Raw genomic sequence first — 25,077 nt, forward strand, 5'->3', positions numbered from 1 at the left:
CGCGGTGCCGTCATGTCCGAACACACTCTCCGATTGGGTCACGATCGTCTCTACGAAGTTGGAAGTGGTGAATTTACTGGAATTTGTTGTGTTGTCTTTGGGTGTATTACGGCCGCTACTGCTCTTGTCGTCAGCAACGCCATTTATTTCTAGACTTGGACTAGTATTGGATTTGTTTTTAGAATTTGTAGCTGATTTGGAACTTGAACTCTTTCGTTTACCACTTGACGAAGATTTTATCGGAGTCTCCGCTTCCTTTTCAGGAGATGAGTCTGACGAACCATTATCAGCGGGTATTGGCTTATAAGGTGGTATTGTTTTTACATTACCACCTTTTTTCTGTAAGTGAAACGATCAAATTCTTACTGGAATCGACCGATTTGATTTCATCGAGATTTTGGTTTTAAACAGTATGACACATACCAATTTTGAGTAATGATGCTGACAATATCCACAGTATTTAACATTATCTAGATAATTGCCAGCTTCTTCACAGAGCAAGCCAAGAGCCTGAGCACAAGTAACATGAAATTGCTGCCTGCAGCCAGTCTTGTTGCACTGCATACAGGCTCCCACATTTGCTCTACTACCCCTTCCTTGTTCCTCACAAATATAACATGACTGTAACAACCACATTACATACTTTATATTAAATAATCATTAACAAGTCTATCTTAATTTGGGATATCTTTACCTTACTGAATCTTTCAGATGGTATCAATTGCAAAATAATTGGTTCCATTGTTGTCACGTTACCAAACCTAACTTCAGGTATATAAAGTGCACAAACCACATGTGCCCATCCAGCCTGATCGGTTCTCTTAAGAGCACCATCTCTGCTCGGACATAATTCGCAGCGCTGCAAAACAATTTGACACCCAAGTAAACAATGTACTTTTCAGGGCAATAATTATGAAACTTACTACACGGGCACTACGTTCCTGCGACTCACACTTCCTGCAGTACCATGGTCCCGTAGGTACCGTAACGATACCATAACAAGCTATAACAACATTAGAATGTAACATTACGATTGTATACCTTCAATTGTAAGCATACAACTCTATGCAGAAGAAGAATCAACGTAACAAACAAACCTTGGTGTACAGCAACTGTACAACCTTGGCCATCACAATACACCAGTGGATTTTCAGTCCAACCCCTCTCGTCAGAACACACGCAGCACCCTCCAAGCATCTCCTTCATGCTGTGTTCCAAGCAATTCGGAAGACGAGACTAGCATGAGGAGCTAGGCGAGCCGTAAGCGGAGATGTAACGCGAGGTAACCTCGCTTTCGCAATTGCATCCTGGCAATGTGCGATTCTCAACTCGTTTCTTCTTTGACTATTCTCCTCGATGCTTGTGGACACGCGTGACGCATTCAACGGTGAATCGTGGCTTGGAATGCGCGACCCCACGTTGCCCGTTGCTCGCACGATTCCACACCGTGGGAACACGAAGCACCGAGACCGAGGCGCTTTCAGAGTACCGTGCACCGGCTGTTCTTTAAAGAAATACCGTTTCGAAACGTGCTCGAACGGTTTGTTATTTACAACGGCGCTCTATTTGTTTCGCTGTTCGGCCATCTTATTTTGTTGTTGCGTCTTGCGTGCGCACGCGTATCCGCGCGCTCTACCGCGAAAATGTTAGAGCGTGTTCAAAAATCGGCCGACGTTTACTTTCTTTATAGTAGCTTCTTTCCGTCCGTGCTTCTTTCATAACAGTTATCAGACAGCTGTAAAAATGTACACAATACATGTAATATGTAAATATATATAAAATATACAACTACAGTATTTATTATATTTGGTAAATGGAACAAATTTCTATTTAAATATACCTTCTTTAGTTATATCCATAAAAATATAAAAATATATAAATTCAATTTACTATTATTCGCTATTTATAAAATTTCCTCCTTTCTTTTCCATTGAAATATGAATTCAAAATTTTCGATTTATAAAGATTAAATTATTTCTTTTTTATTTGCCTATAGATTCTTACATGCTTTCAAATTGATGCTATTAATATTTCTTCGTCGGAATTTTAAAGAATATAGAAGATTAGTTTGTGAAGGCTAGTTTGGAGATGAGAATGAATCACGTGCTCTATCAATGAATATGTTATGAACCGAATTCCAATATCGACCAATCAAAACCCTAGTTTACGATTCTATTTATGTGTAACACCTTCCAACAATTTACATTTAAGTAGAGTGAGTCCATTGCACGACTAATTGTGATGTAACGAGAAACATCGACTTATAACATATTTCTGTCACCAACATAAACGAAAAGTTACATAATATAGAACTATCAATTAAGGTATACATAAATAAAAGACAATAGAATAAACAGTAACTCTGCTTCAGGTGAAAGAGTGATTTAACGAATGAAATAAAAACACGATGGTAAAGTAGATTTCTAACTTACTGACATCTTCATTTTTACAATATTGATACATAGAAAAATGGAATCAAATAACGATCAATATACTTTCGAATGGGCGAATGACACTCACTTATCGGAGATTTTATCTTTCTTACATGAAAATTTCGATAAGCAAGAGACCATGTTGAAAAGTTTGAGAGATAATAATTCGTTAACAATTGAGGATGAAGAATCGATGAGGATCGATCACGAGCGACTGATACGGGCAATTTTCGCTTTTTCACCTTGCATCATAGCGATAGGAAAATCATCGAAAAAAATCATCGGAGTAAACCTGATGATAGTTAGTAAGAATTCGAAGTCCGATGATGGTGCTGATGGCGTTTCCGCTGCCTTCAGCAACAATCCTCCTAAAAATGAATTAATGAAGCAATATTTCAACTATTTATCAGAGATCAGTGAAACGGCTGATTTATATGGAAAGTTTCCAAACTCCAAGGCAGCCGTGGAATTTTATGCGGTCGCTGTGGATAGAAATTATCGTAGACAAGGACTTTCAAGGTCACTAATGGCTGCAGGAATTTCTTTCGCGAAAAATACCGTAAAAGACGTCGGATTCATATTTGGTGTGTATACATCTCTGTATTCGAAAAAAGCGGCGGGAAGACTTGGATTAAAAAGCATTATGGATGTAGATCTTTTGCACTACAAAGATAATGATGGGCGACCTATTTTTCAAGACACTCCGCCACATAATGTTGTTTCTGTTATGGTTTTGCAACTTATTTAAAATTTTCCAGATAGCATGTATCGTACAAAAAAGTATACAAATGTATATTTCTGCTAAAAAGTATATGAGCTAAAATTGAGTATCCTGTATCTTTCAGTTCTCATACGCCATTTAATTGTATAATAATTACTGTTTCTAAAAATGTATTATTAACAAAAATAATTATTAATAAATATTACTTTGAGACAAATTATTCAACAGTTTTATATTAAATATTAAATTAATTTAATTTCATACTAAATAATTTATCTATAATCATTGTTTATTATATATTAATTACTCGTATTACTGATATAATTAATACTTATTATCTACACTCTCTACTATCGCTTCAATACATTTGCAATCATCACTATGATTAATTACCAACTGTAAAACGTGTGAAAGACATTTCTGATTTATATTCATGTATCTTTACATGTTTGCTCGAGCGACCGATCAAACGCTAGCGCTAGAAACTGGACAGCTTGGTCTATTGCAACTTGCTTGTTTGACAGCCTGGATGGCTGCGATCCAATCGAACAATTCTTCTTCCTGAGAACATTCGTCATTTGATATTGCTATAGAATGCGATAACGTCAGCTACATAACCATATGATATCTTGTTCTGGGAAGTACCAATACTGCGCTGAAAGTCCCGCGAATCAAATTGACTATTTTACGTGTTACACTACGGTTATAATATCTTGGCTCTGCTCAACCAATTGCAATTCGCTGAAGTTGTTCTACAGGAGCGGAATCGAAATTTTGGAACGCAATATATCTACAAACACATACAAAGAGAATTATACATTATTGTAAGTAATTTCAAATTTCTTTTATGAAATTTTTAATAATAAAAATTGATATAGTTGTTAGTGACAATTCAAGGAAACGTGCCTCATGATTTATCTATTAATGAAGTATCTAGGTTGTCATCGATGGAAGTTTCCGGTAGTCGGTTTGAACTTCTCGCTTCTTCACGACATAGTTTTTTATGTCTTCGGTGATAAATTTTGTAACAGTGTATTTCTGAAATGTCACAGATATTAGACATAGTATTTTAATATCTGCTATATTTTTCATTATTGTCTGAATTTTTTTTTTAATTATTAACAAATACGAAATGACTAATATTGTCATCATAAAATAAAGTTCTTTTTTTCAAAATTTTCCAACGATAAAATAAAAGGACGATGCACCCTCTCGTGTTAAGAACAATTGGAAATTTCAAACTTAGAAATCCGTTAGCAGTGTTGCAACAACATCGTTTTACCCTGGACCGCTTCAATTATCATTTACGGAATTGCCAATTAATATTATCAGTCGTAAAATCACTGATACGTTTTCACATCGGCACATTTACAAATCCATCTACTATAATCTATCTGCATCCATCATGCTATCCAATTTTGGAAAACTTTAAAATTAAAACGAACGCGCAGAAATTTTGCAAAAAGCAAAAACATAGAACATATGTGAATTGATCAGAGAAAATTCTTTACTAATTGGGGATACTTCCGAAAAATGCAGGTACAAATTAATGGTACAAGTATTCTACACAAATGACCTTGTTTGTTTCAAATGACAGATCTGTTGATCTTCGAACAATTTGGAAATCGTGTTTTCCAGACTATCCAAGATAGCCATATCTTGTGTGGTACTGTCCGCTTAAAATTTAAACTACTACAGCTTTAGGACTGACAGGGAACGCTACTCGATTGACGACAGAATCACACAGATTTTTCGACACGATTCGAAAGGATAGACAAAAATATTTCTAGAAATGCTATTGGCAATTGGTTCCTACTTTTGTTTATTGTATCTTTGTGCAATAAATCAGAAGAAAGTAATCTCGTACGGTAACAGCCTAACCCCAACCTAACCCCTCTCTATATTATAATATTAATATTTATTATATTTATAGTTGCTACATAATAATATTAAAAAATATTTCCATAGATAAAGTCGCTAAAATCGCCATCCAAAGCATGCTGGACCTTCTTCGCAAAAATAGATCTAGCTGCTACCAATCAATTATCAGTAGCATCTCTAAAACATTCTTCTTCCTTCGAACCGTGTCAAGAAATTCACCAAAATTCCATCATCAATCGAATGGCTTGCCAGTGGAAAATCTTGAACGACGAAGAATTTCAAGTTTATGGCCACTGGCGGAGGGTAATGGACAATCCTCAATGAAGATTTGCCTCATTGACTAATTAAATTAGCTTTACACACGGTTAACGACCTCTGATGGCCTGTGGATCGACTAAATTTATCTCTGCGGCACTTTCATCAGCTCCCCCTCCCACCATCTATCCACAACAAGTTGACACATGACCTTGTATGCAGCTATATGGTTCCATTGACTCGCATATATCACGTTTCTCAAACGGGTATCGCATTGTTGTCGAGTATAATGGGTTCATTCGACTCCAAAGAATTCCTCGCTATCCGTTCGCCTCATAATAAATCGTAAATGTTATTCGTTGTAATAGCAGATGCACTTGCTTTCCAGTTGATAGAATTGTTTGAAAAATTGAAATTTCTTTGTGTGGTTGTTTTCGATCTCGTTCGACCGATTTGGTCAGTTATTTTAAGAGATATGAGGATAAAGAGAGCCGATGGAAAAATTGGAGAAATTCTAGAGCACGTGAAATGTGATAACATTGTTTGCGTGTCTTTCAAAACACGGTACATAGGTGCCGTTTTATCCATCAACCGATAGCCTGGTAATCGACGGTGTTAGGTCGCCTTGTATTCTCGTGGATGTGGCTGGTCATGGCCAGTGTAGCGTGACCCAGCATTGTCTGCACATCTGTCAGTCAAAATGAGGTGAGAAGGAATAAAATTAAACTGTAACTCGTTATTGAAAGTTACTAACGCGATTCGGTGGCTTTTTGGCAGACCACAGGTAGTGAATCGAGTAATCTGCGTCGAAAGTTGTGATCCTAATTTTTTAAACAGTTAGCTGTTTCCGACGAGTATACTCGTCGTGAGGAATTGGCAATATTTTGCGTTATGACGAGCTCTGTCAGTAATAGAATTAAAAAATAAAACAGTCATTTCGTTTCGACTTAATTCTATATTATAACAGCCACACATACTCTGTATTTGACGAGTATACTCGTCATCGCTTACTTTTTTGCGACACACTTTAAGTACACACTTTCCAAAGTTCTCAAAGATGTCGCAACAGCTAACTGGCTCATATTAGTTGTACTGATTGGTTACAGTACTCGTTCTAATATTAGTTAGATGAAACAAATCTGTCTAAGTCCAACATTTTTCCATAAATATCTGTTGTCTAATAATGACGTTCAGAGAATTTTTGGTTTTCTTTATGATTTACATAATATAAGAAGAAAATTTCTATTTGTAGGTGCTATATCGTATAGAAAGATGGAAAGAACATTTTTCAGGACGCAATTGAGATAGGCAAACGTTTCCTTATTTATAAGTTCGTTAGTGTGTCCCATCACACGCACTTCCCTTGTCATCTTTTCTAATGTAAATGAAGAATAAATATCGCATTAGTTATTTCAAATAATTGTATTTGCGTTTAGGAAACGAAACGGAATGCCACCGTACCGAGTCTGGGGTTCCACAGAGGATAGGACCATTGATTTCGAATCCTTGACGAACGAAACTCTGGAAGGAGCTCTGGATGTCATGAGAAAGAGCTTCTTTGTCTACGAGAGCGTATCCAGAGGTGTAGACCTACTCTCGGAACCTGGTGCATCAGAGGAACTCGAGAACCTTTGCCTGGATGCTGCCAAGGATGGCGTCAGTGTAGTGGCTGTGGACATACACAGTGGAGAAGTTATTGGAGTGGCTTTTAACAAGCTACAGGTAAATAAAAAGGATGAAAAAGCCAAAACATACTGCTAGATACGAGTTTATAAGAATATCTACGATAATTACCGTACAACCATTAAAAAGACACTGCCTTCATTGTCCAGGTCCTTAACGGTTCATCAGACAAGAGCGCTTTCGAGGTATTCAGTGAAAACTGCAAGTACAAGTCGTCGAAAGCTCTAGTGGACTTCATGATCAACATAGACGCTAAGATGAATTTATTCAAGCACTATAACACCGACTGTATTTTTGAAATAATGTTCTTGGCTACCTTGCCGAATAATCAGAAGCGTAGGATAGGGGAACTATTGGTTTCTACATCCATAGAAGTTGCAAAGGAGTTGAAAAAGGGAAAGGCAGTGAAGACACCAGTTACGATAAATGGCGACAATACGATACAAAATCTGGAAGCAGTGCCTAACCTAGTGTCTGCGATCATGACATCAAACTATTCACAAAAGATTTCAGCAAAGTGTGGATTCGAGAGCCTGGTGTCAACCAACTACAAAGAGTTCCAGTTTAATGGGAAATCTTTCAACGAGAGGATAGGAAACGAACATTTGAACTGTCTCCTAGTGGCTAAAAGACTATTTTAGGCTGAATGTAACTAGTTAGGACACTAATTTATTATTGGACTGCGGATTTCTATGAATTTATGGCAGATCGAAAGATGCGAGGATGTATATAATGTGCAAGAATATATAATATAATAATATGTTAATATTGTTATACTATTAGACGATACAAATCTTTGTGTAAATTCTATTATTTTTTTTATAAAAATATGAATTTATATGAATATCCATAATCTACTTATTAAGAAGGAATTTGATAAGAAGGATACTGATAGGTTTATCTTTAGAGATACAACAGAAAATACATATTTTCTTGCATAAAATTGTACAATACGAAGAAAATTGGCTCAGTGTCTATATATACTTCCACGACCTTGCGTTATTAAGTTAATCTGATTGTTGTAATCGAGTTTAGAGTGCTTGCACGCGATAAGGTAGCACATGTATAGTGTGTCAGCAGATAATTCACTAATCAGTGAAGAGTACTAGTTAAAAATATTTTCTTACACACGTTATGTCTTATTCCGTCAAAACATACAGGGGAAACAAGTATTATTCAAGTATTATTATGTCAAGGGGTCTTTTACAATAAACAAATTATTCTTTAACGATCCTTCTTTTGAATCGTTCTTTTATCTATCACGTCCAAGTATTCGACATGATAATCTTTATTTATGAACGTGTCCTAAATGATGCAAGCAGTTCAGAGTCCTCGCTTTGAAAAACAATAGTGCGTCGATTATAGTTCTACAACTTGTACACAGATAATACGAGCGTTTCCCCCATATGCATTAATTGGACGCTGAAAACTGAAGCGGAGGCTGCTTATCAAGACACCAGAGCTGTGCCAACAAAGGCCTTAATAGCCAGAGTGTAGGTCGCTTGGAAGAAACTACTCGAATTTAGCTTCATTCTGTTGTCGCACATGCAGCCGGGAACATCATTTTCCTCAAATATTGGTCTATGACTGAGTTATCGCTGCCAGTCGTCTCAGCACGTGTTGCTTCCTATCTGTTTCTTTATCAGCCTGTCAAAACAACAGGTAACAGATAAAAACGCCTTTCATCTTGAATAAAATAGATAAAACAATTAGTCGAACGTTAAATCACAGAAATTTATATGAAAATCTATATTATCTATATTTATCACAATTGTTAATCGAGCAGCTCCCTCGGAGAAAGGATTCATGAGACAAAATGGTGAATGGATTAAGTCCTGTTGGAAATTTTAGTTCCAGTTTTACCATTTCGCTTCTCAGCCATGTCTCTGGAGTCTGACGATGAACTGAACTACAAACTACTCACCAGAGACAAAGTAGAGGATGCTTTGGCTATACAGGCTCAGACCATGAAACAGGAAAATCTGGCAATAGGTTTGGGGATGTTTGAAGAAGATGGAGCTCCAGAAGAGATGTTGTTAGTCTTCAAGGAAGTCATCAAAGACGGTACCACGTTGATAGCTGTTGACAAGAAGACGAACGAATTAGCAGCTGTGGCGTTCAACAAGCTTCATGCAAGTTTTCATTCATTTCCATAGTAGCTAGCCAGTTTTTCCTCTAACTTTCTTTAAGTGATTTTCACCGAACGTTTTCTATCACTTTGAAGGCTAGACCCAAAGAAGGAGTAAAGGATGAGCTAGAGGTGTTCATAGAGGAGAACCTGAGGCACCAGACGTGCAGGCAGCTTGTCAAGCTTCTCGATGACGTAAGTGTCTCTTGATGATTGGCTAAATTGCCTCGTTTAGATCAAGTGTTATCTTCAATTTGTTCGGTAATTGCTTTGCTACCATCACAGGCTTTATTTAGAGATTCGGAAGAACTAGATGTATTTTTGAACTTGATTAAGACGTTTCTTGTGACTGTAACAGTACTAGTTTATCTTTGGAACTGAAGCTATGAATTCCAGACCACGCACTAGTTCGCATCTTTCCACCAATCAATAAGATCAATAACGAATCGAAGCAAATTCGTGGACTTGGCCTGTATTGGAATTCATAACTTCAATTAGAGTGTCATTAATAGCAACCAGAGCGTTATTAGAATAACCTTTTTTAAAATTTTCTTAAAGAAACCAACTAAGATTAATCCTGCTGCTTCTTGGTCCAAGAACAGACTCAGTGCAGCGTAGATATTTTTGAGAGGAACAATGCAAATGGGGCGTTGGAGTTGTTTTATCTTGGCACCAATCCACGTTACCAAGGCCGAGGGATCGGCCGCCAAATGGTAGAAAAGTGTATCGAGTTCGGTCGAGGATTGTTGAACGGTACAATGAAGAGAACATCGATCGACGGTGACGTTCTAGAGCAGCACGTGCTCCCAGAGATAATTTTTGGTATATTTGCCTCTAACTACAGTCAACGAATCGCAGACAAATTGGGTTTCGAGGTTCTACATGAGTTTCGGTACGAAGATTACAGCTTTGCTGGCAGAAAAATGTCCGAGAGGATAGGAGACGTTCATAGAACGGCCAGGTTGCAGGTTTTGAAACTTTAAAAAGAACTAAGACGTGCGAGAGATAGGTTCTGTAGTGAGTTCTTTCATGTTATGCTGTTGCGACTGTAATATCTGGAATGGTTAATGAAATATTTTTGTTCATCAAGAAATATTATTAGTATTTTTTGTTTGTAGAACCTTTCGAGATATGAATATAATATTCCAAGAAAAATAAAGAAAGAAGGAATCCAAATGGTAATTCAGTTTGTGCCATGAGTTTCATCAGACACATTCTATTGTCCATTAAGTAACAATTAAATAATTAAAACTCTTTGATAGAATAATGTTCGAATTTACATTCAGATTCGTTCTCAATCTCAAACTAAAATTCAAATTCGCATTTAGTAACTGAATAAATATCGAAACTAGTTTTTAGCTAGTCATTTTTAAAAGACGCATTTCACCATCTAGTGAGAGGATTTTAGAGGAAAAAAGAAAGCAGTGATGGGCAGAATCAGTACGAGGACACTCGAGATGAATATCAAGTCCGACAGTGAAGAGATTCTACGTTATCTCACGAGTGTCTCGTGGTTGGTACATAATTAACTTCGTTAGTCGGTGCCTGCTTTTCAGCAACTTAATTGATCTTGTTATTCAAACGAGTGGACGACGAGTGGTCGAGTGACGAGAAGATGAGCTTTATACGACGACCTTTTTTTTTTTACCTTTTTTATATAAGTATATATATGTATGTATTAACACATTTACAATCCGGTACATAATTGTTGAATATAGTGAATATATTGAGCGTAATTATGAATCTAAACATCGACCACGGGAATACGCTTATTTTCCTTTCTTTTTTATCAAATTGCTTTTTCACAAAATCCCCTCTTTCCAATACTACATACGTACTGTTATGGGAGATGCTTTCGAGGAGAAATGCAATGCGTTACATGAAAAAATTGTAACAGAATTTCTCAAATAAATTATTTTACAAATATACTTAAGAATTTCGATGCAAAATTATTAACAGCAGTTCTCCTCATTCTCGTAATATCGTTTTTATGTTAATTTCGTCGCATCCCATCGCCGAAATTTTCGATTCCACTTATTTAAAAATTTCAGCTTCGCGTCCGCCAAAAAATTCTACAACTTAGTTACACAATTAATAAAACATTTTTCATACTTCGATAAATCTAAGTTTATTATATTCCAATACTAACGAACATCAAAGCTTTTGATCCGCGATTGTAAATCAAATTTGAAAAATCCTAATAAAGAAAATCACAAAAGTAAACGATTGAAAAATTGCTTAAGCGCGGAATTAATTTGGCGGACCGGAAGTTGAAGATGCTACTGTATACGAGCTACGGTTGGAAATGTCATAGTTAACGTTATATTCACGGGGAAGACACCCAGTATAAATATATATGTATATGTATATATATTATGTGTGTGTATATACGGCACTGCTGATCGCTGGTAAATAGTATTTTTTTTGTTAAGTTTCGTAAAGCGTCTATCTGAAAGAGATGCGAAATACGCGTTTATCGTTTCGCATTGCTTAGCATGTCGCGCGCTAATTTACCATTGTAATCAGTATTCGAACGCACTACGGTCCTTTTATAAAAATATTCAACCACAAGCAACCAGATAAATGTAACAATATTTCTCCATTCAAGTTTGCATCAGATGCAATCTTCTTTTTTTATTTTTGTGCAACAGAAATTTGGGTCTCTTTCGATTGTTATCTAGTTAGTTATTTTGTTTGTTTTGTTTAACACATTCGCTGTTATCAAAATACTTCATCGGAAGTGTGTTTACTTGAAATAATTCAATTCTAAAAGATATATTAAATAATAAACACGTTCATACTTTCTTCAACTTCCTAGATCATTTGATCGAAAATACAAAATATATAGTACTATGATTCAATATTGCACACTACAACAACTAATAACTTAATAACTAATTGAGGGATATACCGAGCGAATATAACATATTAATAACAATGTAAAAAGATACAAATATTGAAAAAGAAATTGATTCTGCATCGACGCACCATATGCATCAATAGCAGCGAATGTGCCTACGATAGGTCAACCCTCCCAGGTCGTGAGCGTTCGATAAAAAAATAAATCACTATCAGAAAGCCAGCGATTAGATATCCTGTACGCAGAATATAGTTTCATCCTTTTCAACATTTGGCGATAACAACCAGCGCAATTGAACAGCGTCTTATGCATCAGATAATAATTAGGGAAAAGCCCTGGAAGTGTTGACTAGTTGATTCACAATGAAAACACTCATCGTGCTTGAGCCACATGAGAAAATGATTCGCTAAAAAATAAATTATTAAAAATCAACAGTTTGCTATTTTTTTCTTCTTTACTTCTTTTTTTTTAATTTTCTTCTTATTTCTTTTTTATTCTTTAATAGACTTTGTAACCTTCTCTAAGCGTAACTTCTCCGATTCATCAAGTTTCCCTTCTGTCGAATTTATTTCCCTCGTTGAACCAGAGTAACTTATTTACTCGTTAATTGCGCTTTCTTTAAAAAAGTTTAGAATCATTTTCTTTGTATGTAACTGCGTCTGTAATTCAATTTACGTCTCGTCGATTAAGAAAGCTACAAATTGAAATCGGCTTCCCTCTTGCGTCTTCCGTTAATTGTATAACATGATTTACTTCTTAATATATGTATACGTATATATACGATTAAATGTTGCGACTATAGAGTAATAATATAATAGTAGTACGTTCGTTATTGTTTTTCTTCCGTTTTCGTCTTTTATTATTGTAGCAGCTATAGCAAAATTGCAGGAAGAATAGACCTTAATAGGTCTAGTAAAAATTCATCTTCAGCGAAGATTATATTACTGAAAATTCACTGATAAACTTCCCCAATTTCTAAAACTAGCATCATTGGATCAGAGATAACGACAATAGTTGGGTTATAATCTATAATCCAATGGTACCAAGTGAAATCTAATCACGCTATTTAATGTTTTATTCTCATTCAGTTACAGCAATATGAGAATATTAATATGATACTAATAGAATAAATAAAATAGAAATAATGACATCAAAGACCATCTCAAAGCCTATTCTTCTTGCAATCTTGATATAATTACACTTGGAACGCTTATTATCAGTGTAAAAAAGTCATGGACGTATATAGCTTCTGCGATAGAATATGATTGACATATTTCCAACAACGAATATTCCTCTTTCTCTTACATTTCTACCATCTCAACATCTGCCAACAACAAACTACACTTAATTCACGGTACTTGTCTATGTGTGTCACGCTATTCTCAGTACGGCTCTAATAAATACTTATTAGCTATCGTTTACACGAGTCGCTACAGACTAAAACTCGGTATCTCATATTTTGGCACGAATTTTACAATTTTCCTTTCAGCCACTTTCAATCACATCCTCATTTCTTTTTGATTTTATGCGGACAGCGGTTTTTGATCAGCTTTTGGGACTGCGTGTCAGTCCAAGGAGAAGGAGGAGCGGGATTGACAGTCATGGAGAAACGATTCACCCTAATTCGTCTAAGATAAAATGCAGTGCTTACATACTAAGTACTAAATACGTAGAAAAAGAAGGCTCTTCTACAAAAGTTGAGCTAACACAGCTATCATAAGCAGACTGTGGATACCTATACATTTATGGAAAAAGACACAAAAATTTACTGGATATATATTATATAAAATATTCAAAGTAAAGTACTTCTTATAGTATTTCATAGACAAAATCTACATTTTGGTTTCATTACTTTACATTCATAAGAATGTGAATGTGTATTGATATCCACAATCCAACCATAAGATTTTTGTTAATTAAGTACATGCATTTATCAGTTCAAAGCATTTCTAAAATAATTGTCTTTTAAAATTATGTTTTTCCTACTTGTTTTCATGGTCACTGTATACTTGATGAAAATAATAGGCTTAAAATTCTAAATGACATCTTAAATTTCATATAAGATAACTCATCTACTTATTTAATGTTTTAGAAACACTCTGTACACAGAATACTAATAGAATAATACTGAAAGCGTAGAATTATTTTCGCATAAATAGTTGCGATAAATAATTAAAATGGTCAAGAATATCAACAGGATTATCCACGTGAATGAATTTTGTAAAAATATAAAAAAGGATCGCACAGTTTGCGCTGAAGAGATCAGAAATTTTGTTAAGTAGAAACATGTCTCATGTAAGTTACTCCGACTAGTTCGAATTTGTTCGTGCACCATATTTGTTCGTGTAAAATTGTGCTTTCACGCGTACGCACACACTCGCGTTTATACTCTATTTCTAAGACTGAAAAATCTGACGTTTAACATTCTTCTTCTCCTATCTTTGGCAAATATACTTATCTAAATATTCGCGTGTGCACGAAGTGGAAATGGAGGATCACAGAATCGCGATAAACCGGTAATTGTTTTGCCATCAGACAGTAAAAGCTCTATACTTCAAATATAACATCCCAAAAAATTTTATAAAATCAAAGTTTGTAAGTTTTTTTTATCTAAAAAGGTGTACCTGTGAAGATTCAATCACGTCATTTTGTCTTCTTTCATATTTGTTAAAAAAATGGCTATAATCCCAATATGGCGACTTGGGAACATATTAGAAGCCAAATTGGTATGTTTCTGTTTACAGTTATAGAGTTATAGAGTCAGAGTTATAGAGAGTTAATATTATAGACAGATTGAACCGCTCTATTTTCTTCGATATTTCAACAGAGACATTAGATTCTCAATTTCTGTTGCTAGATTCATTAAACATGGCAATGAATAACAAAGAAGCCTAACCTCTAAGCAGATCCTTTTCAATAATATGCAACTTTCAATCCAGTACACACTATTATACTTTGAGTTTATAAAATATCTTCTGTATTTTTTGTTTCTTTCTCTGACACACTCATTCACATATACACGCACGCACACCTATTCACATATATTCTCAACACGTATAATTCGAACGTTCTTTGTTTCGAAAATATTAAATATTCTCGTTATCAAAATAAAATATAAATCGGCAATAACGTTGTGTGACTAGACGGATGTTCTCGCTGGCAAATTACATAGGAAACATTGATCGCTTCTCTCCTTCCTCCTCCTCTTTCTCTTTCGCTCTTTTTCTTTATTTCGCGTATACGAGATAGTCGATATTATTGCTTTCCCCGGGTCCATGCCACCTCCTTTATCACAACTGTGCACAGAAAGCTTTCCTCCAGTTCAAGAGAGGTCACTCCATCGATCAGGGGCGGTAAAGCCAGTTTTCTATATTTGTTTCTGTAGTATCCATAAATGTAATAATACTGATAGAAAACAAAACTTAAGATTAATCCTTTCACAGGATTAATTAATTAGATAAAAAAAGAGAAACTTTTTCAAACACAGTGCAAAGAAAGAATCGGTTCAGAACTGATGTAGAACTGGCCTAACTGCTCTAAGTCCGTATGATCCTATTTCGTCACAACAAATTACTTGTTGTGTCACAAAAAGTTGTAAGTTTTAATCATTGATTAACTTTACGAATTCACCGTATCATTTTCAACTACTACAATATATTTGGCAGTTTGCTTAACTGGGCTTTGGGCTACAACGGTTAAAAAGTTAATTAAGTCACTACCCCAGTCGATTGCAGAGCTCTCACTACACGTGTTCTTGCACATGCTACTCCCAAAGCATCTTCTTTCTCCTTCTTACCCCTATATCTTTAATTTCTATAAAATATTGACGTTCGATTTCTTCTGCTTTTTTTTTCATACGTTTAAACAAAAATTTGTAGAATGATTATTATGGATCCTTTATGCTGTAGAGTTAAATACAAAGACTCTAGATGGTTTCCTGAAAGATGTTCATCTTTGAGAAGATTCACACTGTACGTCAGGTGGTTGCATGGTCAAGTAGCAGGGCTGAGTGTCATGGAAATGCGATCTGACGAGAAGACCTAGGCCTAGAAGGACCACAGGAAGACCCAGCAGAGCGCAGATTAACTCTCCCGTCACTCCGGGAGACCATGTGATGAAACCTGTTTAAATCCTTCGTTTGAGAAATCTTATTGCTTCTAGAGGAAACAGGCAGGACTTCTAAAGTAAATTGAGTTTTGTAAAGTAAGCGATTTTAGTGTGTCTCAAAAGCGTAATCAAGATCCGAGTCTGATTTACGAATCACATATATAATCATTTCAAATGAGACAATAATTCCTACAGCTTGTTATAGTTTTCTGGTGATTATTCAGGTTTCTAATTTTTCCTAAGTATCTCAATCCTTATGAGCAAAGATATACATGGTCAATTAATTAGAGACTTTTTACTCACGGCCGTGAACATCCATTTTATAGATGCTCCACCAGATTACAGACAATGGAAGGGACACAGTGGCGGTAGCAACAGTGAAGACAGCGCTCTCACTTATAGACAAGAAGTTCAATACAGAAATTGAGAAGATGATATAGGCTATTAAGAAGATCCAGCCACGAGTAGAAATATTTGAGCAGTTGTCGCTGTTTTTGAAGTGACACATGAGTCCATGCTCCACCACGCGGTATAGCTCTGCTGGAGATAATCCCTGGAACAGAAAAAGTACAACTTCATTTACTGGAATGAAGTCTTAACTAGTACTTGACTAAATCGATCAAATAAATAAATCTTGTCTATTGAATTCCAGTTATCTGATTATGAATTTCTACTATGAATGAAAAATTATAGATAATGGGGAGAATCATTAAATTCCTATGTACTATTAGATTCTTGTACTCTTGATGTCTACTGAGTAAATAGAATCCCACCATAATTTTAAATGTAAATTGATTTAATTAACTTACTCTGCCTATTCCTGGCAACGTGTCGATCCAGGACATCGATAAAATGGCGAAGAACGCGATTAAGTGAATATAGAAGAGAGTTTCGAGGATCGGAGGTTTTGGAATATGTTTTGGTTTTATGGTGGGGTCAGGATCTGTCACGTGGAGCAATCTGCCTCCCTCTTCTTCAGAACCTCGTCGACGGATGTCTCGTGACGATACCAATCTTGATACCGTATAAAGGAAAGAGTTCTGTTGGCTCGCCATTATTTGACACATATTCTGTTGCTGGAACATAAAAAACATTATCTTTTTTTTTGTACAATTGCCTATTTTTATGACAGAATAAAATAATTTATAAAAATAATACGGAATCTGTATTTTCCATAGAATACATTTTATCACAGAATATTAAATTTTCTTGGTAAAACTTTTATTTTTGTGTGACGGTATACGTATATTTATTTTTTTTCTTTTGTTCTTAAATCCTAGTCATTATATACACGGGATAAAATGTCCACAATATTTCTTTCAATTTATTTTTAAGCTCTCACCTCAGTGGTATAATGGGCCTCGAGCAAAGTGAAGAACATAGCGAAAGCGGCTAGCGCACCGACATAAACGAATGTCCAAATGGCCTTCACGCCCCAAGATCCTCTCATAGTTGTGGTATGACCCGAAACTTCCTGTCCTCTACACCGAAATTGATCACAGAGGCCATAATCAACGCTTATGAAGAGACCCACAATTATCGTCGTGCTTGAGAAGATCCTCTGCAAGCTCATCACTATAACAATAGATTATTTTTTATTTTCTTTTTATAAGAATGATAAAATGTGGAATCTTACTTTTGCGACAAAAGAAGAAATAGTAGACCAGGGAAAAGACAAGAGTAATGCCTTTTATGGGATCTTGTAGATGACAGAGGACCCTGTCCTGGTCCAAGCAAAGCGTGATCACTATGCCAGAGAGAGCATAGATGAGACTGATTTTGAGCAGAGCACAACGAGGGATCTTGATTCGCATGCTGTTTGGAATCAGGGCGGGTGGTGGAGATACTCTTCCTGCGATGAAACATATTATGCCCAGGATGAAGGCAGAGCAGAAGGCAGTGAAGAGAAGTCCTAAAATTGGTACAAAGAGATTTTATTTTACATTTTTTATTTATTCCTTCATGTAGAATCACTATCTTGCCGTTCATAACCTACGTAATAGAAAAATTCTCTGTAGGATCGTAATGGAATCTCATAGCAAACAATCCTAATCGATACTACAAACTTCTTATATCAATATCATATCAATTGTGTAAACACGTATAGACAGAACGTACGGTTTGAAAAAGACGAATGTGTTGGCGCGACAAGGAAGGATAAAAGCAGAATAAAATCGCCTACGCGAAGAAACTACAATTAGCATTATCCATTCGTTTCCGGAATACCTGTGTATGCGTTGGACACGTAGCTGACGCTCTCGAGATAAAGGGGATAGGTGATAATCAAAAAGGTAATGGAGACGACGACGATCAGAAGGGTTGCGACGAAGCTGAATTTTTGCCAGGCCACCCTGTCCGTGTCGAACAGCTTATCAGTGACCTGATAAGCGACATATGGCGAGTCGTCGGTGTCGGTGTACTCCTCGATCTCAACGTCGCTTCCTGTGCACCGCAGCTCCTCCTGTTCTTCGTCGTCGACCACTGTCGAAACGCAACTCGCCAGGCCCGCCAGTTTTGCAGTTTATTTTGTTCACCTCTCTGAAAAATATTGTTAAGACGTGTTATTATTAATCGTCAATAAAATGCAATGCAGATAAAACAGTTGATTGATAATTTTCTCTTGCAACGCAAGGCTATGTTATTTAACTAATTCTTCATTTACTGCTTATTTTTTGTTACATATTTTACAATATATGATACATAATATACATATTATATAACACACATTATAATAATCTGACTCATATTATAGTAATTGAGGATTGACGCAACTGAGAAATGAAAAAACGAAGCGAAGAACGTAGTGCTAAGTTCTGAACACATGAATTTAAAGCGCAAACGTAGTACTGTATTTTGTGTACGTGGACTTTAGTCAATTAGAATTGAACAACAGAGCAGTACATCTGAACGCAACACGAAGCTACAAACAAGCGTAGTACTAAGTACGTGCATGACCTGTAAACTATTCCTGGAAGAAAAAACACAATACAATATTTACAATTCATCCAATGTATACTAAGATCGATCGTCATTTGCAAGGGTGAGCTTTTTTCTCGCAGCAACGTAACTCACGCAAAACGATTCGGTTGAGTTCAGGTCGATTTGTTTTTTATCCCCGACATTTTTCCTTTTCGTCCTTGCAATGGTGCACAATTAACGAGCACGTTGCATGCACACGCCGTTCCTCTACATACGCTTTTCACCGTGCAGAGATTAGATAACCGGTCTTTCCGTTATCGGCTCACCGGAATCGGAGAATTTCGTGCCCGGTTCTCCTGTATGGAAATCTGTGTGCGAATGCAAACAGCGAATGGTCGGGTGGCTAGTTGGCAAGTGACGAGCATAGTAACGTTAATTCCCTCTTTTATAATGCTTTAACTTTTTATTCAAAGTAGAATTTGATTAAAACAGAAGGTTTTTATAGGTATATCTTAACTTACAATTAGATTGCAACGATGCATTAAAAAACTGAATAAGTCGAAAATGGTGGCTAGATTATAAGAAATATAGTCGTGGCTGAAATGACGAGTTAACTCGTGTCGCTGTCGATGGCCACTGATATAGTGTTACGTCTTTCTACGATCTATGACTGATTGCTGTCGACGTAATATTACGTCTTCCTGGAAATTACAGCTGGTTACCACTGACGTAATATTACGCTTTTTTTATAAACTACATTTGTTTACCACTGATGTAATATTACGCCTTTTTCTTAACTACACCTGGTTACCACTGACGTAATATTACGTCTTTGTTTTAAAACTACATCTGGTTGCCACTGACGTAATATTACGTCTTTTTCTTAACTACACCTGGTTACCACTGACGTAATATTACGTCTTTTTTTTAAAACTACATCTGGTTGCCACTGACGTAATATTACGTTTCTTTATAGACCATAGCTGCTTACTATTCACGTAATATTATGTCTTTGTATAAACTACAGCCGATTACTAGTGACGTAATATTACGTTCTTTCACAATCACAAAAAATACGACTAAAAATGCAATATCGATTATCTTTGAATATCTTGTGTTTAGTACTGTTATATAAATGACGCACATATATTATATCTTTTATTTGACGAAATATTAATTGTGGAACAGATAGGAGAGAAAGATCGGAAATCAAATTTAATGAAACTTCGAAACAAGTATTAAATTACGAAGCTTTAATTTTCAGCGGGCAGGCTGAGTTTAATAAATGCAGTAAATGTATTTTAGGAACGAAATGCATCTTTCCTTCTATTAAAGTATCTATACGTCCGCCGTCTTTCTTGCCAGTTTTGGAGAAGTGTTGATAAAACTTTTAGAATTAATGAAAGCTCTCGGTAAAGAGAAGTTATTTAATTCAGAAAATATTTAACTGTGCGTGTGTATGTGCACGCGCGCGCGCGCGCGCGCGTTTGTGTGTATGTATGAAAACGTTCAAGTGACCGAATTTAATTAAACTGATATAACTAAATTAATTAGATCGAAAGAGTTTCTCCAGTTGAACATAAACGAAGTGTCCATTCCAATTTATAAAATGTCGTCATTTACGTGCAAGTTCTATCATATCTGTGTACAAAGTTTTGTTGCTTCCACCTTGTAAAAGCTCTGACATTTTTAAAGCGCATGAATTTCATTAGAAAATGTGTTGTAGCTCGCGTAATAATTTTTGTCACGAGTAATTGAAAAACTCAGTGAGAAAGTAATGTAAAAAAATGAGAGTACATTTTTTTCTAAAAAGAAGAAAAGAATTAGAGTGGAGGCTACATAAGCATACATACTTATCTAGGGAATTTTCTCACAGATACCATAAAACTTTGTGAATACGTGCTCTACATACTAAATGTAGTCATTTTTTAAACTGCTTTAGTAATGTTTAATTCAACATCTGCTAACCCCTCCAGTACTTTTTAATTCCACGTAGATATATATATTTGATCTCCGGTAACTGTATTATAATAATCTTTCGTCGACTGTGTATTTTAATACTTGAACAAACGTACAGATTATTTCCCAAATGAGCGAACGTTCCCCAAATTGAAAATTTCACCGATATCACTTTTCATACGATCAAAAAATTCCCCACGTCGGTCCAGTACTGGTACACAGATTATTTCTATCTATTTTCTAAGTGAGCGAATTTTTTCCAAATTGAAAATTTCATCGCTACCATTTTTCATACGATCAAACATTTCCCTATATCGATATGGACATCCGACATGGATGCTGCAAAGCAGGAAACCAATTAATATGTATCGTGTCGCGACATGTCAGATTTTCCCCTAGGATCGCGCAGCCGATAAAGCGTAAAATCCTGTCGGAAGCAGATTCCTTTCACTGTTCGACCGGCAGATGTCACAAAGCAAATTCCATTCCGCAACGATGGAGTTAACGGTTCGCTATTTCTGGGCTCGAAATAATATCGATCTCCGCGATAACGGGCCAATTTGTACAAGTTATCTAACTCAATGCAATAGATAGAAAAAAGATATATATATATATATATAATCGGAAAATCGACAGAGAACGAATTAACTTCGACCTGAGAAGCTTTTTGGTACAATCGCAAAATAAAGCAGATATCTAAGTGATCTCATTTAACCGAGACACCATGTATATGAACAAACACGGTTTCATACTCTCTCTTTCTCTTTTTATTCCCAATTTTTCGGCACAGTCAACCGAGAGGTTTTTCAACGGCTATCGCTTTTTACAAGAGATCGATTAACTTTTACTTACTATGTTCTTAAACGTGTACACGCGAGGTCTACGTGCATTCGCTGGCCCGATTTCGAATAAGCTTACTTGCGAGATTTTACCGTAAGCTAATCCGTGTCGCTCGCTGCGTATTCTAAGGGAAAACCTACTGCTACTCTTTCTTCGTACATCGTATGATGAGGCGTTGAATCTATCCTAAAGAAGCTACAGAAGGTCTGGGTAAAGAATTCTTCGACTCATAACCTTTTTCCTTTAGCACGTTAGACTTTTTATTTTGACACAGCGCAATCGACGTTCTTCGTGAGTCAATGAGAATACGTTCGAATGATTTCGATGAACTCACGAACAAATACCTTGACTTATAAGACTTTCTTACCCGGTCGGTAATAGTCGATCGCGACGCGAATCAAATGGAGAACTTCAATGGGTTCCTTCGGTAAGAATACGGCTTTGTTGGCTTATCGGTAGCTTATCTAGCTATCCCTTTCTCTCTTGATCTCTTCATCTCTTTATTTGCGCGAACAGCTCGGCATTGAAGTATTTATAGCTTTATTGCCATCGATGATCGACAGTGTCGTCATATAGCGAATGAAAGCTCGTAACGATTCAAAAGATCGCTGGATCTTAATAGGAATACGAACAACTACGTTTAGTACTTCCTACTACGTTTAGTAGTAGTAATAGTACGTTTAGTAGTATTTACTACTTTGGAATGTGTATTACTAAATGGAATATGCATTTTGCAATATTATGTGCAATTATTATAATTCAAATTTCTTACCACTATGTGGTAATGTACTTGCTACTATGTGATAAAAATTCAAGTTGAAACCAGAAGTGTGTTCCATGAAATACTCGATTAGAAATATCGTACAAAATGTTCGTAATTCGAATTTGTAATCGAAAAGCTAATATTACATGATAAGCATCGAAGTTGTGACCAAGCACGTAGCACTACGTTCCAGTTACTACGTACGTTTAGAGTTTTAATTGGATTGTATCTCTCTTCTGAAAAATATGTAAAATACGGTTAACCGTCATGCAAAACACAATGGTATTTGGAGGGAAAAAGGCGGCGTTTAAGGGCGGAACAAAAGAATCTAATTACTAGCAACTTCACTCGTCACAAGTGGCTCGAGACAGAACCGTAAAACTCGGGTCTCTAAAAACAATAGGATAAAGTGTGACGCAAAGCGACCGGATTGAGCTTTCTTTGGGAGTTTAGACCTATGTTATTTTTTAATTTTTCACCACCTCGATAATCTAACGAAACGCGACACAGCGGAAAGAAAATAATTGAATAAATTCTACCTGAGCCATCTTGAAGACCTTTTTTGTAAAAAAGAAACATTCAACCGAGAAGAACTAGCATTTAATGTCGCTAATACAATTCGCATCAAACAATTTAATTTTAGATTTTAATAAATTCTGGAAACAATACTGTTTAATAATATTCTATCAAAATGTTTCACTTACAAAAGCGAAGTTGAAACGTTCAATGTCTTCCAGATAATTTATACGTTTTTTAATGAAACATTTTTGATGATTTCATTTAATAAAGACAACGTAAATTTTAATCGTTATAATGTAAATTTTCATCATGTATAATTAAGACAAATTTTATATACATGGCGGAAAATTAAGTTATCTCCTATGAGAAATGCGATAAAAAAGATTCTAAATTTGAGACTCGGTCGGTAAGATGGCGACAGGATATTGGCATTTTCCAGCCGAAGAATTAACAAACGTTAGGCCACGGAAGTGCGAACCCCCGGTGTCGAGGAACTCTCTCGCTCTGAAACGAGACACTTTAGAGAACATTGAGTGTACTCGAGGGATTATATCTCGGTGCATCCTTGTCCAAGATCGGAAAACTTTTCCTTAATACAGCCAGAAACTTCCGACCAATCTCCACAGAATTTATACAACTTTCCTACCGCCAAACAAACTACCCTATAAACCGTTATTTTTCCCCTTCTTCAAATTGACATCGAAATTTATTAGAAAATAAATGGAACAAAATTACAATTTATATTTCAATTTATTGAGAAATAATTTGAAAATGTTTAAAAAATAATTAGAAGTTGCATTATGGGTGTTTGTGTTTTTTTTTATTATCAATAGCGAATCACGTTATGTATTTAATTATTCTTCATTAATTGCTATATTCTTTGTTAGGAAACATATCTGTGTATAATTTATTTGTTAATTTAATTAGCGACGCGTGTTTGTTTATTGCACTATTAGTGAGTGATTTTTATTTATTTGTACTTCGTGATTATCAATGATATCTGTATTTGCTGTATGGTATTTGCTTCGAACAAATACAATACGAAATACAAATTTTAAATTTCGGTAACATAAAATCAAGTGGGAAATATGAAGGGAAATGAATTTTGAAATTTGTCAACAATAATGAGGTAATAAATAACTCCTTAATTACAGGAAATCTCCCGTAAACAGTTGCGTTCAAAGCAACAAAGAACGCCAATAAGTTGCACGTCTACAGCCAATATCCAATACAAACTGCCACAACATCTAACCTAACAACATAATTTCGATAAGAGATCGAAAAACCGATAACCTCGAGCTACTAGGTACACCGCTATAATAAAGTATGAACTAGTTTCTGGTCACCTGTCACGAACATTCAAACGTGCTTGCGGAATCGAATAAATCAAAATCATTCGCGAAACTCTATTTTGCAGGTTAGAGTTTAGCTTGATCGATGGAAAATTTCGATTCGAATTCCATCGAGGCGGGGAAAAAGGTGAAAAAAGAATTTCACGAAATAATGGCTTATGAACGAACTCTATATACGTGTTGGTATTGCGACTTACCTTCGAAACCTAACCTGACACCGCCCAGTGTGACACCAAAGCTGCTTCGAATCCTTCGGGAACTATCCTGTTCCTGTGGACGCTGTGCCCACTGGGGATTCACATTCGTAAAACGTCAGGAAACTCGATGTGTTTCACGAGAGCCGCGAACCACACGAAAAACCAGAAAAAACCACAACTTCGTCCCATTGTGAGACGACAACTGGCTTCGATGCGGGCTCCGGCCACTGGCGCGCAGTACTGTCGCTAGGCGCTTGGAGACCACCGCCCTCTGTGCACGAAAATCGTTTCATTTGAATTTAGAAATATAGCGTGTTTCGGTAATCGTGGTATAATCGGTAAGAGGGTGATTCTACGTGACAGATAAGTTGAAAATATGGTATAACATTTTTTCATACGACGTTCCGTTTTCAAGAAAATCGAGTTTAAACATCTTTTAATTAAGTAGACGAAGTAGAAAA

The 25,077-nt window shown here is 35.9% G+C and overlaps 6 protein-coding genes and 1 long non-coding RNA gene across 8 annotated transcripts in view; 5 read left to right on the forward strand and 2 right to left on the reverse strand.

Moving 5' to 3' along the window:
* The window catches only part of LOC100747003 (protein AF-10), a 9,357-nt gene extending 7,767 nt beyond the window's left edge, over positions 1–1,590 (reverse strand). Inside the window, exons 1-5 of the mRNA XM_024364818.2 lie at positions 1,098–1,590; positions 924–1,003; positions 695–859; positions 424–621; positions 2–339 (exon numbers count right to left, since the gene is read on the reverse strand). Of these exons, the coding sequence (XP_024220586.1) occupies positions 2–339; positions 424–621; positions 695–859; positions 924–1,003; positions 1,098–1,206 (890 nt within the window). The 5' untranslated portion in view covers positions 1,207–1,590. The remainder of the gene's footprint in view (position 1; positions 340–423; positions 622–694; positions 860–923; positions 1,004–1,097) is intronic.
* A 566-nt stretch (positions 1,591–2,156) lies between these two features.
* LOC100749112 lies at positions 2,157–3,370 on the forward strand. Its single transcript, XM_033318692.1, has 2 exons — positions 2,157–2,324; positions 2,466–3,370. The coding sequence occupies exon 2, from the start codon at positions 2,470–2,472 to the stop codon at positions 3,178–3,180; it is 711 nt and encodes a 236-aa protein (XP_033174583.1). The 5' UTR covers positions 2,157–2,324; positions 2,466–2,469; the 3' UTR covers positions 3,181–3,370.
* Positions 3,371–3,718: 348 nt separating this feature from the next.
* Positions 3,719–8,200, forward strand: LOC100747195. 2 transcript variants are annotated; one of them, XM_012380773.3, is made up of 3 exons: positions 3,719–3,977; positions 6,726–7,011; positions 7,122–8,200. In XM_012380773.3, the coding sequence occupies exons 1-3, from the start codon at positions 3,775–3,777 to the stop codon at positions 7,611–7,613; spliced, it is 981 nt and encodes a 326-aa protein (XP_012236196.1). In that variant the 5' UTR covers positions 3,719–3,774; the 3' UTR covers positions 7,614–8,200. The 2 variants fall into 2 exon arrangements, with proteins under 2 accessions (XP_012236196.1, XP_003486374.1); XM_003486326.4 differs by lacking the exon at positions 3,719–3,977 and adding an exon at positions 5,164–5,994.
* Positions 4,341–4,958, forward strand: LOC117151198. The gene is made up of 3 exons (XM_033318693.1): positions 4,341–4,598; positions 4,652–4,692; positions 4,792–4,958. Exons 1-3 carry the CDS (start codon positions 4,356–4,358, stop codon positions 4,832–4,834), a joined length of 327 nt encoding a protein of 108 aa, XP_033174584.1. The 5' UTR covers positions 4,341–4,355; the 3' UTR covers positions 4,835–4,958.
* Positions 8,201–8,380: 180 nt separating the features above from the next.
* LOC100749231 lies at positions 8,381–10,159 on the forward strand. Its single transcript, XM_012380774.3, has 4 exons — positions 8,381–8,634; positions 8,824–9,104; positions 9,197–9,295; positions 9,703–10,159. Exons 1-4 carry the CDS (start codon positions 8,556–8,558, stop codon positions 10,081–10,083), a joined length of 840 nt encoding a protein of 279 aa, XP_012236197.1. The 5' UTR covers positions 8,381–8,555; the 3' UTR covers positions 10,084–10,159.
* A 1,593-nt stretch (positions 10,160–11,752) lies between these two features.
* Positions 11,753–24,859, reverse strand: LOC100749346. Its single transcript, XM_012380772.3, has 7 exons — positions 24,617–24,859; positions 18,294–18,605; positions 17,704–17,979; positions 17,410–17,642; positions 16,877–17,143; positions 16,371–16,620; positions 11,753–16,081 (listed from the first exon to the last, which is right to left on the reverse strand). The coding sequence occupies exons 3-7, from the start codon at positions 17,879–17,881 to the stop codon at positions 15,909–15,911; spliced, it is 1,101 nt and encodes a 366-aa protein (XP_012236195.1). The 5' UTR covers positions 17,882–17,979; positions 18,294–18,605; positions 24,617–24,859; the 3' UTR covers positions 11,753–15,908.
* LOC112212108 lies at positions 16,002–16,513 on the forward strand. Its single transcript, XR_004460950.1, has 2 exons — positions 16,002–16,144; positions 16,394–16,513. It is a non-coding gene; the product is annotated as an uncharacterized LOC112212108 (long non-coding RNA).
* Positions 24,860–25,077: the final 218 nt, after the last annotated feature.

Source organism: Bombus impatiens, unplaced genomic scaffold, assembly GCF_000188095.3.
Source record: "Bombus impatiens unplaced genomic scaffold, BIMP_2.2 scf_0107, whole genome shotgun sequence".
Taxonomy (NCBI): Eukaryota; Metazoa; Arthropoda; class Insecta; order Hymenoptera; family Apidae; genus Bombus; species Bombus impatiens.